The sequence below is a fragment of the Falco cherrug genome, chromosome 3, assembly GCF_023634085.1.
Source record: "Falco cherrug isolate bFalChe1 chromosome 3, bFalChe1.pri, whole genome shotgun sequence".
In the NCBI taxonomy this organism is placed as follows: domain Eukaryota; kingdom Metazoa; phylum Chordata; class Aves; order Falconiformes; family Falconidae; genus Falco; species Falco cherrug.
The window spans coordinates 31,896,923-31,915,335 of record NC_073699.1 but is presented as its reverse complement, the minus strand read 5'-3'; the positions used below and the strand labels follow the sequence as shown (position 1 = coordinate 31,915,335).

Here is an 18,413-nt window from a genome sequence, read left to right as displayed (position 1 = left end):
TGGACTAGCCAGCAGGTAGGCCTGGGCGCCAAGAATTGGAGTAAGCATGGGTCCGGGCCAGATACTAGAGAGACCAGAAGGTCTGAGATTTGGCTACTGGAGGGACCAGGAGACCTGGGGGACTGGCTGCTGGTAAGGTCATAAATCCAGACCAGCTGCCAGAGAGACCCAGTGCAGGTTTGTGGGGCAACTGGGAGACAAGGGGATCCAGGGACCAGATACTGTGCAGAGTAGGAGTCTTAAAGGCTACTTGCTGGAGGGATCCGTATTGTATACATACGTTTTCCACAGACAGGCTTTCATCCCAGTCAGCCAGTAAAGGAAAAGGATAAGGAAATTGATGCTGCTTGTGTTGCACACATGCTACATTTTTTGTGTGGCTGGCCATGTATATATAGATACAGTGTGTACACATGTGCATGTGCCTCTTGGAAATACATCCTCATGGACCTAGCCACAAGGAGCTGCAGCAGGCTCCTCTACTCTGGGCTACCAGATGCAGCAACTCCTAATATAGACCTACCTAAACATGTATTACTCTATCACCTTACTGCTTAATGTTGCTAGAGAGACCAGGTTTCCACACTAATGCAATTATAGCAAAATGCCACTACAAAGATTTCTTTTGAGCAAGTGCCTGAAGGAGTCAGTCTGAATTACATATTGTTCTGCAGGAGTGTAAAATAACCCTTGTAAAAATGAAGCTGGCTGTCAACCAAGATCTATTCCTCCCCGACCCCCCCAAGCTTTTTTAAATAGCTCTGCTCATTAGCCTAAGGTCATATCAGTACTTGGATAAGAAATCACAGAAGGTGAGAAGTGTGGATATTAATGTTACATATAGACATTTTTGAGCAAAAACAATAGGTGTAGCTCCAAGACAAATTACAAAAAAAGAAATGCTGCCACAGTTCACGCTTCATCCTACACCATCCACCAACACCAGCACTTAGGCAACAAAATGCACAGCCAGTTCAGGCAGATGATTCAGCTACAGGCTAATTTTTTTTGAAAGCAGAGTTTAATAATTGGTTTAAGTCAACATAAATGTGGGACATTGCCATAACAGGAATTTCTGCCTCCCCCCCAATGTATCAGGTTCCCGCACCTTCACTGTGCTGATATGAGCACTCACAAATCTTCCGAGCAAGTCAGACCAGGGAACTGATTTGTCTGCAAATTAATCCTTTTTTCTAAGGTGCCTTAGTTTTAACAACCAGCAGTTCCCTCACCCACTATGCCACAGGACAAATAACCCACACAAAAGAAATACACTGAAAAAGCTTCTTCAGACTCCTAAAAGGAGTTTGCAATGCACCCTACAAAAACCTGTATTAGCATAACTGAGGGGACAGCAAACCACAGGTAGCAAGGAGGAAATTCTGAAGAAAACAGCCATACACACACCCCTCGCATCAAGTCACTGACTTCTGTATGCCCTGTTTTAATTTTGTGCACAAGCTACAGCTCATTTTTCCTTCATATTTTCAAGGTAGAATTCACTAATCTACTCAGAATTCTGAAAAGAAAAAAAAGTATTGGATTCGGGGCTTTTTTTTTTTAATTTGCTTGTTTCTTTCCTTTAAAAAAAACACCAAAACAGATGCCTCCCAATTTAAATATTAATATTTAAAAATCCAGTTTTCAAGTCGATTAAATCTTTCTATTTGGAAGTTCATGAAAAATGGGAGCTGTGAGAGTAGATTGGAGTATTTTTCTAAGGAAAGGAAAAACAGTATGATTATTCCAAAGCCAAGAAACAGCCCCTTGCTAAGGTTGCAGAACTTAAACAGCTGGGAAATAAGACTCAAAACTACAGGTAACAGGTAGATTCAGGTTTTTGCTGTGGAAAAGTCAAGAATTAATGCCAAAATCATGATACAAATAGTGCATCCTGGAGAGCTATCAAGATGAATGAATCACAGCCATAGTACAGTCAGGGATTAAAGTAGCCAAATGACTTATAAAGTGCTGAAAAAGCTCAGTGGGCCCAAATTTAACAGGTGACAGATATATATCATGGCAAAAAACTGCATCAAGTGGCCCATGTAAATTTAGACACATAATGAAACAGAACATCCTGCAAAGGGGAATGTCTTAAATCATGGGAGCATCTTGGATGGAGGGAGAGGAAGGATCCTTTGCTGCACAGAACTGACAAAGAATCTCCCCATGACAGACTTTAAAAAATAATTTTAAAAAATCACTATTAAGTACATGATTCAAAGACAAAAAACACCTGAGAAAATTAAGGATGCCCTAAGAAATAACATATCTTGAAAGATGCAGTTTGGATCAGACAGCAAACTTGAATGTTGAAGGGAATGACATCAGCTTAAGTGATTCAGGCTGGGACTGCCTAGTGCAAAAAATATCAAATCAACAGATAAAAGAATTACTAAACTCTGTGAAGGTGCTCTGCCCACAAAGTGGTAACCCCAGAATAAGTCTGAAGGACTTCTGTTCTTACTTAATAATGTACAAGTAAACTACCTCTGAAGAGACCTGGGTTTAGCAATTGCAATCACCTAGGAGCCTGAAAATCTTAAGAGGATGATTGCAAGATCTGACTCAAAGCTGAAGTGAAACTCTGATACCCCTGTGCTTATGAGCAACTGTAAGAAAACTCAGCAGCTAGGATGGGGTATGTTACACACCGCTGAATATACTGGCAGCGGAAACATTTGGCAAGTATCAAGGCAGTTGCTCACTCTTGCAAATGAAGTTGGCAGCTGCATAAGATGACTCGAGAGTGTCTATAGGTAGTACAGGCTGCAAAAGTTCCATTAGGTCATCATATAGTCCTCTTTACTGACGTGACAGCAAGACAGTGCCAAGTCATTCGATCTGCCTGTCTTATGAGCCTGCTGCAGCAAGGGGTAGATGAGAAAGTTTTGAATTCCAAAGATCTCTCATAGGGACAGCCGTTTCATGGGTAATCCAGAAAACTAAAGGCTGTAGGAATTATTCATTAAGCAGAGGGTTGAGGATGATAGTTTTGTGAGCCAAAAGTTGCAAGACAACTTCACCTGGAAGTTAAAGTGCTTAAATAATTCTCACTAGACATTTTAGAAATATTTTTAGATCATTTCAGTTGTGCTTAAAATAACTTTCTCATTTCACTTTTTTTTTCATCCTCATCAACACTTTCACCATCAATTTTTCACTTTCTTGTTCTTATCTTTGCTGTGCCTGAACCCCTCAGACCACTCCTTTCCTTTCTCCTGCACAATTATTTCTAAGCATTTCTAAACCTCTGTCCTGCTTTGGTGGCAGGGAGAACAAGGGGAAGCTTTACCTTTTTTTTCTGCATATATTTCTGTGATCACTATCTAGCACATATTAACTTCTGTTAGTTCTTGCAACTGCTGCAAGTACAAGGGTCCATGACAAACAGAAAGCGCAGATGGTAACGGTAACAAAGTAATTGTAACCTTTACAGCACTCTTGAAACTAGTCTGAGTTACACAAGGCCTACTCCAGAGCTCTTACCATAAAATTCCAACTACACACTTCCCTCCCCTCTGCTGTCAGGCATTCTCTCAACATTTAGCCCACTGAAATAGGAAATATTCAAACTAGACAGATAAAATGCCCCCCATACCTAATTTTAAAGAACTTAACTTCATCTCAGTCTGACGTTCCAGCGCCCACACATTCAGATCCTTCAAACTAAGTTTGGCTTAAAGCTACAGGACTCTGAATTATAATATAACATGACTATACAGCACCATGAATTAGCTCTTCACTTTATAAGTCATATCCTTAAAAAAAGGAAGAACTAAGAGCACCCATTCTTTACAAATTCAAAAGTGCATCCAGTTCCTAATACATGCTTCTATCTTCTCTGATCCTCTCTTCCAACAAGCTTTTTGCTGATTGATCAGAAGCAGATGAGAAATACAGAAAGATTTAAAAGTATGATTTTCTCAGGATGTCACTGAAATCCAGGAGTAAAACTCCTTAACACCAATGGTACATTAAGAAGGGCATTATTTATTGCGGCGCCGGATGCATGGAGGATCGTTCCACCTACCCTGCATGCCAAACTATTTTGCGAGTCCCATTTTATGTTACACAGTTACACATACACATTAAATTTCTCAGAATTATTTGCATATGTATGACTCTTCACGCCTAGGCAGTTACGCCTCCAGGTGGTCATCCGGATGACCTGATGGTCCTCATCTCTTCACTCGGCTTCATCCCATTGTTTGCCCCATGACTCCACCAGTTATTTCACACATCCCTTACTTAGCACTCCTTTACTAACTCCTGAACCAGCTCTGCCTGTTTTCTGCTGCAGACCCTCTCTTATCATCATCTGTTCTTTGTTTCACAAGATTGACTCCCTTGATTAGAAGACCTTTCAGTCATCCGTTGTGAGACTGGAGATGGATGGCGGGGGCTTAAGCATTAACAACTGGAAAGAGTGGGTCAGCTTGACGTAAACATTCTTGTTCCAACTAAATCAGAATTTGGTAACTGGGGAGTTTAGGCAACAAGGATATTTTGCTTAAATTCTTAAATCCCCAATAGCAAAATAGCCTCTAGAAAAAGAAATGGTGTAAGAGAAGCCCAGTTTCTGCAATTCTCCCATCTTTTCATAGAGAGATGAAAACTTTGGAGATTATGCTTTTAAATACTAACCTCAAAATACCTCCCCCCATGCACTGTTCCCTGCATTTGACATAGGAGCAGCTTTCTCCATTCTTAATTTTGCTCAGCGGGTATTTTGAGGACAGTGAGATAACCATCTTATCTTGTTGATTTTAGGGAAGTCATATTGTGAGAAAGCCTCTGTTTCAAGGGAAAACTTAAGGCCCAAAGCTAAAAGCTGGGACTGAACCCTAGTTACACTGGATGTTACAAACAGGATCCAAACAGTGAGCATAGCCACAGAAAGATTTAGTGACTATCTTTGAAGGGAATCCAGGCCAAATCTGTAATAATAGTTATGATAGCTCCAAAAAACCTTCCCATTCTCTTCAATAAGGCATTTCTTGTCTCTTCACCTGCTAGCTACATTCTCTCCATCATCCCTTAAATTCACCTTCATATCTGTTGAAGACAAGAGAGCTGAGGGAGGGGAAAAAAAAGAAACTAACCTCCATACCCCTTTCCAACAGGTGGGAGAGTAGAAAACATCCAAGAAATTTCAAATAGCTATGTATTTCTCTTTTGCCCGTCTTCAATCCTTACCCACACAGAGCCTGATAATAAATTTTGATAATCAAGAAAATAAAAAGAAACGATGTGTACAACTTCCCTCAGAATGAACAAGGAAAGTGAAAGAACTGTTACTGCTAAAACGGAATCCCTGAAAATAGTTTCTATGTAGAGTATTTCTTAATTTCATAATCTTTAAAGTTATGGTATTAGATAATTTTATTTTATATATATTGCAGACTATATGCCACGTGTTTGCATGCAAGTCCTAGTGTTACCAAAAATTGTAATGAGGAAAATGCTCCAAACCAAATGGTAGTTTAGAAAGCCAACATTGGTTTATTGCAGCACTAGGTGCATGGGGGATCCTTCCTCCTAACATGTACACCAAGCTGCTCGAGGGTACACTTTATATACAGTAGAGTACTTGCATATTCATAGTACATTACATATTCATTTTCATTCACGCCCAAGATTGGTTACCAGTTTCTCACTTCTAGAGCATATTAGTGATTGCAACACCTTATCAGCTTGTCTCTTCTTGCAGCCAGATCTTTTTCACTTGGAGCTTTCTTTTTGCATAATTTTCATAAGTGTTCTTATCATTATCTGTTCTTTGTTTCCCAAGATTGACTCTCTTGATCGGAAGTCCTTTCATTCATCTGTTTTGACAACTTGAGATGGTGGGGACTTGAGTATTTAACGACTTGAGGGGCTGGGTCAGCTTGACCTAAATTTTGTGCACATTCTTGTTTAACTAAATCAAAGTTCAGTAATTCAGGAGTTTAGGCAACAAGACTGCAAGATATTATCATATCAAATTATAAATTGTGTTGTACTAACTGTGGAAATATCATTCTAGAATTAAGCAAGACTGGATTTGCTTTACAGCAGCCTATTAAACTGCATTGCAGTTGGCTACCCTGTCCAGGAAAGCAGCCTTGCAGTTGCCGAACATTATACGGTATGTTGCCATTGGTGGTGAAAATGGTGTTCCTCCTTGGTAATGCTACTACCACAGTGTATATTACCACTCAGCTGCTGGGCAGCCCAAATTCAAGATGAGTAACATTGGTCAGAGATGTGAACTTCTTCAACAAGCTAGTACACTATGCTGTCTTGCTTGCTTTCAGTCTATGGCTACTGACTCCACATTATCTGATTATTGCTACAATCCGGTCATGGTTTCTCCACTGATAGACTTTAAAGAATTTGGAAATTTATGGCTGCTATATTAGGTGCTTCTGACCACAGAAACAGAGGACAGCATTCTGCTTGGTGTGTAGTTCTGGTCACTATGACAAAGAAGGTGATGAATGTATAGGAAGGCAAAAAAAAAACCAAACCCCAAAAACCCCTAATGAGTCATGAGAAAAAGTAATATGAGACTAAAGAATCTCTCTTTTTTTTTTTTTTTTTTTAAGTCCTGAGGGCTTTAACACCTTAAAATTACAGTAGTAAACTTACTTTGCTAAAATGCTGTTCCCTGCTTTGCTGTCATACCATCTCCATGCATAACTGTAAACAATGCATGACCCCAGCCGAGAGGAACTCTTGAGTATGCATAATCAGATGCGGAAATGCTAGGCAAGGTCTTAGGCCAGCAGCAGAGTAGAAGACATCCTCTCACATCCCAGGGAAGAGCACCAAGCAAAAGGTGGTGTCCTTCGGAGATGCCAGGTAGTCCCAAAGCTGCAGACCAGAAGAGACAAGTCATCTAGGACTAAATAATCATGGAAGTCTCAGTGAGAAGTCTACCTGCAACACGTTGACTGCTGGGCAGTGGGGCACTAGGCCAATAGGTGACAATCTGTGTGTATATTCACCATGATTTATGTATAAATGAACACTTCTGGAACCAGTGTCAGATCAGAGGTATAGAGAATTTTTTGTCTGATACATAATACATCAGTCTAGTTTTCTTAACCAAGCCCATCTCCTGAGATGAACTGATCAAACAGGTACAGATGACACCTGAACAGTAAAGAAACTATCCTGAATTGAGAAACAGCTTATCTATTATTTGTCTATTCACCATTATAAACCATTCTGTCTGTAATATTGCAGGGAGAAGGAGGTCATTTTAGATCACAAAGAGCTAGCAAAGTAATTTGATACTATTCTAAATAAGAAATTACAACAAAATTTACAAACTTGCAGAATCTAACTTGCAAACAATGCAGTAATAAATTATTTGCACTCAGGCATCCAGTAACAACTGGTAACTCAGTACAACTAAGGTGTACTTGGTAATTATTAGGTGATAGATATTTATGCAGTATCTTTTACCCAAAGATTTAACTGCTTTACCAACTGTTTATAAGATCTCAAAGGCCCACTGAACTACAGCTATACATGCAGCTCCACCACTAAAATAGACAAATGGTAAAAATAATACTGAAATATCTTTTTCAGTTCAATCTGTGAAGTGCAATGATAGAAATGAACACAATAACAGAAGTGTCTACTTTTGCAGATATCCAAGTAATTCTAACAATAATATGCTTCATTATGATATGTCAGGCCTGAATATTTTTAGTTGTGTTATCCAGAAACAGAAACTAGGCAGTTAGACTGAGATAGGACAATATGACAAATCCTAAAAATAACATTTTTTAATCCTCTGATTAAAAGTGATAGGCAATTGATTGCTACTGTCATAACAATGAAATGTGGATTTTCTCTTACAGTATTCAAATTTATCAGTTAAGACGGGTTTTATTCAAATCGAGTGACCGGAGGTATCAGACTAGCTTGTAACAATGTTCTAGAATGCTGAAGGAGCCAACAAACATTCCTATTACGAAAATAAAACTGACTTAAATGAGCAAAGAGTCTAAACCTTATAGTGTACTCAGTAAATACTAACATTCCAGAGAAGATAAAATAGATTCAAAACTATATGCAAATAATAGAGTTACTATCATAGGCATGAAAAGCATTCAGAAACACCTGTCAAGAGACATAGGGTGAACACATTAACCCTGTGATGAAATACAGTTACAATCTGTGTTTATTGTTAGCTCAAAGATAGCATTTGAGTATGACTTCTGACAGTTTCTCTTGGAAGATGCATTAACAGATGTTAGCGATGGATGAAAGACACAATATTCCTGAATCAAAAAACAAACAGGAGGTGAGTTGTAACAGAATAAAACTCTGTATCTAGCTTTTCTGTTTGCCTACATCAGGTTTAAACAATGAAATCTCAGTCCAACTAGAATGTTGTGTCTAAGTATGCAGGTGAAAGAGCTATTAATTTCCACACACCATACAGTAAGTCCAAAGGAAAAAACAGAGCAGCATTCTCCTAGATTAAAAAAAAACAACAGAAAGCAAGCTGTAAACTGAGATGATAAGCATGTATTAAATTCATTAGGTATGTTCTTTAGATGAATAAAAAATATTTATTACAAACATTAAGTTGAAGAAGGCAATGTAGGTAAAAACCTCAGCTCTGGCCTATCCCACTTAACTAGCAACACTAAGGAGACACTAAGTACAGTTCAGAGACCTATCCATTGTTTATTCAAATTCAAATTTTGTTGTTGTTGTTATTGCTTATAGGTCCTCAGAATGTAATGAGGACAAGTAGAAACCAAGCATTTTTAAGAGCTGCAAAAATATCCTTCCAAAAACATTTACTATTCTGTTTTCAATTACTGTTAAATAGTTTAGTAATGTTAAAGTAACTTTCATTTTTAATGAGCATGCAGACTTATCTGATAGAATTCTCTGGAGGCCTGTGAGAAAAAGCACTAATGACAATGTCAAATAAATCACCCCCCCTCCACACATTCATTGTCAGTGTCAACAAGTACTATATTCTGAATACTAAACAAAGGTACCAAAGAGATTGCCGTGCTCTTTGCTGCTTAAAAACAAGCAGACACTGTTTCATAGAGCAGTAGTAAAGATCATTTTCCTACAAAGATATTTATTTATGCAAAAACATAATTTTCCAGCATTTACAACTCAATCACAATTAGTAAACTGCCTGTTGAACAGCACGTTCAACATCTTAAGAGTTCAAACTATCTTAAAATCACAACACATAGGTTTCACTCAACAATAGTTGCTACAATCTTATTAAAATGTCTTTAGAAATCTCTCATAGAATTTCAGAGTCCCTTACACTATTTTTATTTATGACATTTTAGGAAAAAGTTTATTTTGAAAAGAAGCCTAGAAAAGCAAGTATTTTTTAAAAGCCAGATAGTGTATAATGTTTAGATTGATGCTATCTAATCAAATCCTTACTTGTCTACTCCAGGAAATGGACATCATGTGTCAGATAAGTTTTTCTGAAAGAACTGTGCAGCATTTTCAGGGCTGGGTTTCAGACAGATTAGCTCTATCAACAGTGCAGTTGTCCAATGGTCCACAGGTGTTTCACAAGAATTTCAATGGAAACCAGGGTATTTATTTACACATTCCACTACTGCACTGGAAACCCAAACACAGCAGCTTTGCGCATGATATCAAGCTAACAAACAGTTTATAATCTGCATTAAATGATATGGAGACAATAAACCAAAATAATGCATACACACTCTTTTTCAATTTTTACATTATTTTAATGTCCCTTTAACAGAGAAGTCTTGTTTGGCTGCAGAGACTGGAAGTCAGATATAATTCCATTACAATATTAATAAGAAAAAAACCCAAACTGACTCTGGCTTTCACAACTGGTTTCCATTACTTCTGAATCTCATACCAAAACCAGCTTTGACAAAACAATTTCATTTCACACTACAGGAGGTTATGGTTTACACAATCTACGTAATTGCTACATTAACTGAAATGAATAGCAGACAAAAGTGACGTAAAGGGCAGAAGCTGTCTTGGAAAATCTGTTGTTAAGAAATTACTTAACAGAGCCCCAATGCAGGACTGTTTTCACAGTACAGTGCTTACATCACCAGTGAACCTGATGACCATAACTAACTAATGCTAGATATCCTTATTTTATACCATATTTTATCACAAGTTTACAAAGACTTGTAGGGTTAGCCCCATTCTACAGACGTAGAAGGGCTTTGGCACAAGACGGCTTGTTCAGTCACTCAGAAAGGTAGCAGAACAGCATCAACAGAAACATTGTCTCACTCCGCAAGTTTTTTGACTATTTTGCTAAAGTCATCACAGAGAATCCATACCAGCTACACCTGGAATTCATGATACTGGAAAATATTTAGTATCTTCTTCCACTTCACACCATTTTTTGTTACAAAACCTGCTGATTTCCCAGATTATTTTGGAAATAAATCCACTAGCTATCTTTCAAGTGCACTGCTAGACAGAACCAACAAACATAAATTTTTGCAGACGTACCTATAGGGAAGCAGGACCACTCAAACAACTTGTCCCATACACACTGAAAATTTTCTGCAAGTATGAGCTTCATCAGAAGAACTGGAAGTTACAGCACACAGCAGATAAACACAAAAGCCGTGAGACCAGAAGGACTTCAAACATAGAAGGAGGCTGAGTTTTCCCACATTAGTTCTGCCAGAATGCATATACTCTGGGTCACATAACATGATAATGGCAGCATCCTCTCAGGGCTATCACAGGGGACTGATCAACCACTGTTTTCTGGGAGTAAAACCCAACAATAAGAGTCAATAGGAAGGGCTCTCCAGAGCACCTTACAGAATGAAGGGGATTGCTGCCTACAGGGGCCAGGAACTCATATGATGCTAGAAATGGAGATTTATACAAGGCTTATAATCGAATTTTTGAAGGAAAAAAAGCAAGGGAAAGCAAAAGGGGGCACAGATGAAGGTGGTTCAGGGAGGAACAAGCACAAGAAAATAAAAGGAAAAAAGCAGCCACTTTAAACAGGTCACCACCTGGTATGCTTGTCCAGCAATGCACTGCACCCTATTGACACAGTTTGTACCATCTTCTTATTAAACTATATTTCTAAATATTTTCCTGGGTGAAGGGACTCTATTCTGAATGCCTAAGTGTGTATGGAAGCGTACATGTCAGCAGCTGGACCTGGGCCTCACACAAGGTCACCTGGCCCAGGTATCTGACACACCAGCAAGCAGAGAGGCCAGAGCCCATGCATACCACCTGGGTACACGTGCCACTGTGTGATTCCCTAGCAAACACCAAGCGGGACTAGCTGGCAAGTAGGATAAGAGGCTTGGGACCCAAGTATTGGAGTAGCCACAAGTCTGGGCCAGATATTAGAGAGACCAGGGGGCCTGACAGTTAGCTACTGGAAGGATGAGTAAGTCCAGGCAAGTTACTGGAGAGAGCAGGACATCTGCAGGCTGGCTACCAGTAAGTCTAGCTACCAGAGAGGCATGTTTGTATGTGTGCATCTCTTGAGCACAAGACAACTGGGAGACCAGTGGATCCAGGACCCCCACCACTAAGTACATAAGTGTCTGAGGCCAGTTACTGGAAGGACCTATAGTGTGTTTTTCGCTGTGGGAGCACAGGTCTGAGTACCAGCAATTGCACTGGGAGCTGTGGGCCTTAGTGGTTCATATGCCCACGTGCCCACAGCAGGGGAATTCAACAAATCAAAAAGCCAGCTACTGAATAGACTGAGCGCATAAGATCAGTTAGAGAAGCGTAGTGGGTTTGCGTGGCAAGGTTTTGGTAGCAAGGGGGCTACAGAGGCGGCTTTTGTAAGAAGATGCCAGAAGCTTCCCCCATGTCCAACAGAGCCAATGCCAGCTGGCTCCAAGACAGACCCACCACTGGTTAAGGCTGAACTCATCAGTGACAGTGGCAGCACCTTATGGGACAACATATTTAAGATGGGGGGAAAAAAATCTGCACAACACAATTGCAACAGGAGAGGAGTAAGACCATGTGAGAGAAACAGCTCTGCACACACAAAGGTCAGTGAAGAAAGAGGGGGAAGGAGGTGCTCCAGGCGCCAGAGCAGAGATTCCCTTGCAGCCTGTGATGAAGACCATGGTGAGGCAGACTGTCCCCCTGCAGCCCATTGAGGTTAATGGTGGACCAGATATCCACTCCACAGCCCATGGAGGACTCCACACCAGAGCAGATGGGTGCCCAAAGGAGGCTGTGACCCTGTGGGAAGCCCACACTGAAACAAGTGTGCTGGCAGGTCTTGTGACCCTGCAGGGGACCCACGCTGGAGGAGTCCATTCCTGAAGGACCACATCCCATGGAAGGCACCCACACTGGAGCAGTGTTTGAAGAACTGTGGCCCATAGGAAGGGCTCATGCTGGAGAAGTTCATGGAGAACTATCTGGCGTGGGGGGGGACCCCACACTGGAACAGAGGAAGAGTTTGAGGAGGAAGGCATGGCAGAAATGTGTGATGAACTGACCATAACCGTATTCCCCTGCACCACCTGAGGGGAGGACACAGAGAAATCTGGAATTAAGTTAAGCCTGGGAAGAGAGGAGGGGTAGGGAGAAGGTGTTTTTTTTCTGATTTGAACGGTAATGAATTAAACTAATTTTCCCCAGGTTGAGTCTGTTTTGCCCATGACAGTAATGGCTGAATGATCTTCCTGTCCTTATTTCGACCCACAAGCCTTTCATTATATTTTCTCTCCCCTGTCTGGTTGAGGAGGGGAATGATAGTGGGCTTGGTGGGCACCTGGCATCTAGCCAGGGTCAGCCTACCACATGGAGATACCTATATTTTCTCTGTGTGTGTATAGATATACGTATATTCATTTATTTTCCACAAACAGGCTTTCACCCTGATCAGCCAAGAGAGGGGAACACGATGTGTCCACTGATGCCTGCTTGTGTTTGCCCGAGTGCTGTGTTCTCTGTGTTGGCCTGTTACCAACCACATGCATATGTATATAAGTATTGTATGTATGCCTGCCTATTAGGAATACGTGCTCTGCATCAATATTGGCTGGACCCTGGGACACAGAGCTATGGCAGCTTTACTTCTGTAGGGCTTCCAGATTTAGCAGCTCTTATCACAAACAAAATTAAATATAACTTTATTAAAGCCTTCTGAATTATAATTCTAACTATTAAGGAATCAAGGTAATAAGTGGTCATAAAATGCTCTTTTAAAACTACACTCATTACACAAAGTATTGTCAATTAAATGAACCCTAAAACAAAGGGAAAGATCATTATCAATGTAATTAATTATGAGGAAACAACAGTGAATTAACTGTAAGACAGATGTTGAAATGCCTGAGCTGGCTCCAAGAGGAATAATTTTCATCCAGCAATGTTATTAACCGAGTACAAGTGCAACACTTCCAAGATGCACTGGGCTCCTGAGGTCATACATCTGCATTCACACAATGCAGAACATCCCTGCACTGTGTACCTGTGGTCAGGGCACATGACCGGTGGGAAACGAAGACAGTCAACCCCACAGTCATTCAGGTCCATAAAACTGCATTCAAAGATATGCATCAAAGACATTTCAGTATCTTTGCTTACTACCTAGCTTTTTGAAGTAATAGTCATTACTACAGGTCACAAGTAAATAAGTGCACACACATGAATGAACAGAACCAGTTCTGCTCTGGTGCTACTCTACAGTTAGCAGCCCATGCTTGAACCTCAACTGCCCACTGGAGACACTGAAGAAAACAGCTCGGATCTTGCACTGAAGAAAAGAAACCCTCATGAATTCTGAAAAACGTGAATCCACTCAATTATTAGCATTCTCTGCCTGAGGCTCTGCATAAGTTTTCCAATTAAAACACGCTTCCACTATTTAGGGTATCCCAACTCTCATCTTAGTATTGCTCTGGATTACAGTGAGTTGGCTATAGTACTCTTCTGAAAGACATAGATAGCAGCACTATCAACTGGATCCTAAACCATCAACTTCCTTCCTTTTCTATTTAAAAAAATCATGTAACATTTGTTTCTTTCACTCTCTACCCAGTAGAACACCAAATCATGCCACTATTGCATGACCCTTATATTAGTACTTCATAGAAGTTTAGTAAGTAGCATATCATTCATAAACTTTAAAATTCTCTTAAGACACATGGAAGTAAATAAGAAAGAATATCTTACCAGCTTTGGGTGTATTTAATGTTTTCATTTCCATCTTGCTACACTTATTAATGCCAAAACATGCTTTTATGGTCTTTACTTTTCCAGTTGACTCCACAGACTGTGTAAAATTTGCATTTTCATTCTGGCCATATATTTTAGAAAGCAGTGAAGCACTTCTCTCTTTCTCATCGATCTGCAAAAGAGAAACAAATTCACAATAGCATTTGTTTCATGCAGCTGAAGAGAAATGGAGAAAAGAGCAACAAGAAAGGATCTTTAATAGATACTAATGTTCATTATCAAACTGTCTACATAAATATATACATCCCTACACAAATACATGCAACCCAGTGTTCACATCAAAAAGCACATGCACAGAATACCAAATACCACTTACGCAAGTAGTTTATTAATTGAATTTAATTGAAGTCTTCTGTAGATAAAATCAATAAAAACTGTGATGCTTTTTTTGGTTGATATTAAAGGTTTCAGAGGGAGTTCCTTGCAGCAAAACTGCAACTCAGTGTACTGATATTTCATTACCAAGTATCTTGGGTTTTTAACTGCTTTTGCCAAATCGTTTCAAACATTTGAATCCAACAATGTCCATGCCAAGATGCAATCCCTGCCTCCACTACACTGGGAATTGTATTTGGGCTCAATACTGATTACTTTTATTTATTTGAAAAACATTTTTCTGCATCCACTTCACACATTGAGAAAAACCTACCTGAGAAGCAAGATCAAGTGCAGTAAGAGCAAAAATAATAAAAATCTGTTCTGAATAGACCGATCGTTTAAGCAGAGATTGTTTGCAGTGAACTCAGATGCTATCTTTTAGTTACAATACTGTACAAGCATACATTTTAGTGCACTGTTCAGTTTACCTCCTTTAATTTCATTTCTTGATCCATCTCCTTAGTTTTGTTCTTGAGAGGAACTGTTATACTTTTTCCTGGTGGTATAAACCTTGGTTTTTTGGCTACATTTCCTAGCACTTGACTTGGAGCTGCCGATCGCCTCATACTTAGTCGTACTGCTCTGGAGGGTGAAAAGGAAGGAAGGAAGCAGATAAAGAACACTGCAGTCAAAATAGGCTTTAAATATAAAAATATATCCATAGATAACAACATAAACACTATTTTAGAACAAAATAAAAGATAGCATAAAGGATTTGCAAATAACCATCTTAATGCACAAGAATAATACAATTTAAGTAGTGTCGTTGCAATGCATTGTTTATGTACTAAGATCGACTACAGCAAATTCTGCAGTTGAACACTTTTTCATTTGTAAAGCAAATAATGCAGTTCTCAATAGCAAGAAATGCTCTGGAGATGTGCAGTGTGGGGCTGCTTAACAAACAAACTAGTTTATAAAAGAAAGACAATTTGAAACAACTGTTCTAAACACTTAAAAGGTAATTTTGAAAAGCCTATTATTAGTGCATAATGAATCACAAATGTTGAAGGTACGTTTCATATCTGGGAATAGTATTCTGCATTATAAGTCAATTATATTGGTCAGTCAGATTCACTATACTAAGATTAGAACTCAGCAGAAAATTATCTCAAAATTACAGTGGATATTGTAACTCAATGTTATGTCTGTTAGAACATGGGAAGGAACATACTATCGGTTTTCCTTCAAAATATAAGACCATTATTCCCCTAAACACAGGACAAACCCAAACATACACCAATGTTAATATGACAAAGCATACTTGCAACCACTGGAATAAAAAGTTGTAATCTTAATACTTCAAAGTAGTAGAAACAAAACAAGAAAAGAAAATTCCAATAGAACATCCCATCAGCTGGAATGATGAAGACAAGCACGGTACAGCAATTTATGGAACATATTTTGGTTTAATTCTCCATTTGTACCATGGACTGTTTAGTTTAATTGACCCCCTCAACTATTAGGTAAAAATAAACCATAATATGGATTGCAAACACAAACTGCTCTACCATCTTGAAAGAGTGTTTGTATCCTGCTGCAACAGCCAATGTGTTTCTGCACTTTTTTGACACTACTCTGCACTCCAGTGGCTTACCAAGGCACAACAACCTTTCTTTCCAAGATACACAGGCAAGTGGTAACAGACTACTGTCAAAATACTTTGCAAACGTGCACACACTAATGCGAGTATGCTATCTGCTTCACGTCTGAAAAATTAGCATATATACAATGCTGTTACTAGATGTAAACCTTAATGACAAAATGGCCTGAACTGCTATTACTTCCATTGTGACTGCTATTAAAAGTACAAGGAGAGAGGTCTCTGGCTGCATCAACGGTGGTTCACATAAGTTATGCCTACTTGACAACAGTGTTAGCATATGAACTTTAGTTAACCCTGTGCAATAAGGGAGTAGCTTGGTTATAACAGGAGTACCTGTAGTGTAAACAACCAATAGTTACTGTGAAAGCTGCAAGAGTGTCAAGAACCTTCCAGAGGAACAGACTGTGAGTGTCAGCACTGACCACAGCCGGTTTCAGGCACCATGTGAATTTTAACAAATTCTCTACCCAATCCTATAATGCACGGTGACACTTGGGAAGACAACCCAGGACACTCCACAACTCCACACAAGGACTGTGCATAGCATGGCTGAACTACTACGCTAATCCTGCCCACCTCAGTTCTGCAGCTTGTCACTTATCCTGTGGAACAGGGGAATTGTGCAGTTCATAAATTGCATGTATCTGTGATTAAAGTGTTTTGGTTTCCAAATCAGTTTGGACTTTGCACTGCCATTTTGTCTTCAACCACTAAAACAGACTCATAAGAAATTTGCAAATTAGTGAGAAATTTAAAGATATGACCCTTGATAACTCAGTAACTTCACTCCTGTCAAATTTAAGAACATGTAATAATATTACCAGTATTACCTACTTGCAACTACAAAAGCCATTAGGGGGTTGTGTTTCTTAAAATGTAATATTGCTTCCAACAATACCTCTCTGTCTTCAAAATGTAAGCTTTTATAAAATATAATAACAATATAAACCACAAAAAAATAGTTTTATATTTTGTATCTTTACAGTACTATACAGAAAAAAGGCCATTATGGATGTGCAACAAATGACTGACACTAGATCTTTTCGATGGGATCAGAGGAGGTGTAGCAAAGGCAAGGAATAGCTCCACGTTACAACTAAATCAATTGACAAGTGAACATGCCCTTTCCTCCGAGACAGACACCAATATGTTGACTCACCCAGTACCTGCAGTACTGTTAGGTATGGTTACTGGGAAACATCTGGAGATAATGAGAAAAGCAATGCTCCCGCCTTTTATTAGCAACCTAGCTTGACCAAATTAAGCATACCATGCAACCACAGCCTAAAACGTCTCATGAATGCATCTGGTTTTGCAAGCATTGAATTCAGCAGCATTTTTCTCCTTAAAGGCATCTTAACAGCTGCATTAAAATAAATTACATTTCAAATATATTTCAAATATTTATGTTTAATAGATCTATTTTGAATATTTCAAAATTTTACACATTAAACACAGCATACACCGAATCCTGGTTTAAAGGCAGTTACATTGCTCATCTTGGCACAAACTTAACAGGCAGCTCTCCTGAGCATTTGAAAAGATATTCTCGGCAAAGGTGACAAGGCTAAAATTGTTTTTTGTAGGCGATTACAAAGATGCCACCACAGGATTAACTTTTACTCAAAGTTAAACCGCAGGCAGCGACTGCACCGCCTTGAATATTAGTGAAAAATCACCTCAAACGAGCAATAATTGTACGGATTTAGAGCAGGCCCAAAACGAAACGCTGTTCAAATTACCTGGCACACCCCGCCTCAGCCTCCCAGTAACGGCAGCGGGAAGATGAGGGGGGAGAAGGGGAGGCTCCCTGTGGGCAAACACAGGGATCGGGAGCGCCCAGCCGGCTCCTCCGCCCGCCGTTCCCACAGGAAGGCCAACGGCCCCTCCACCCGGTGACCCGCCCCCGCCGCCGCCTCAGCGCTCAATTGTCCCGCCGCCGGCTCCCGTCAGCCCGCTGGCCGCGCATGCGCCCCGCGCCGTGCCCCTCCCACCCCGCGCGGCGCTTCCCGCCCAGCGCGCGCGCCCGGGGCGGGGAGGGCGCGGCGTCACCCCGGCCGCGCGCGCCCGGCCCCTTCCGCCGGGGGAGCGCTGAGGTACGCGCGCGTGGCGGGGCCCCGCGGGGCGGCTCCCGGCGCCACACACAGCATGGCGGGGGGGCCGCGCTCCCTGCGCCGCGCGGCCGTCAAGC

General features: G+C 40.2%; 1 protein-coding gene across 1 annotated transcript in view; it reads right to left on the bottom strand.

Annotated features, from left to right (window-relative positions):
* Positions 1-18,291, bottom strand: part of RAD54B (RAD54 homolog B) — a 70,194-nt gene extending 51,903 nt beyond the window's left edge. Inside the window, exons 1-3 of the mRNA XM_014285125.3 lie at positions 17,965-18,291; positions 15,045-15,198; positions 14,176-14,350 (exon numbers count right to left, since the gene is read on the bottom strand). Of these exons, the coding sequence (XP_014140600.2) occupies positions 14,176-14,350; positions 15,045-15,182 (313 nt within the window). The 5' untranslated portion in view covers positions 15,183-15,198; positions 17,965-18,291. The remainder of the gene's footprint in view (positions 1-14,175; positions 14,351-15,044; positions 15,199-17,964) is intronic.
* Between the last annotated feature and the right edge of the window lie 122 nt (positions 18,292-18,413).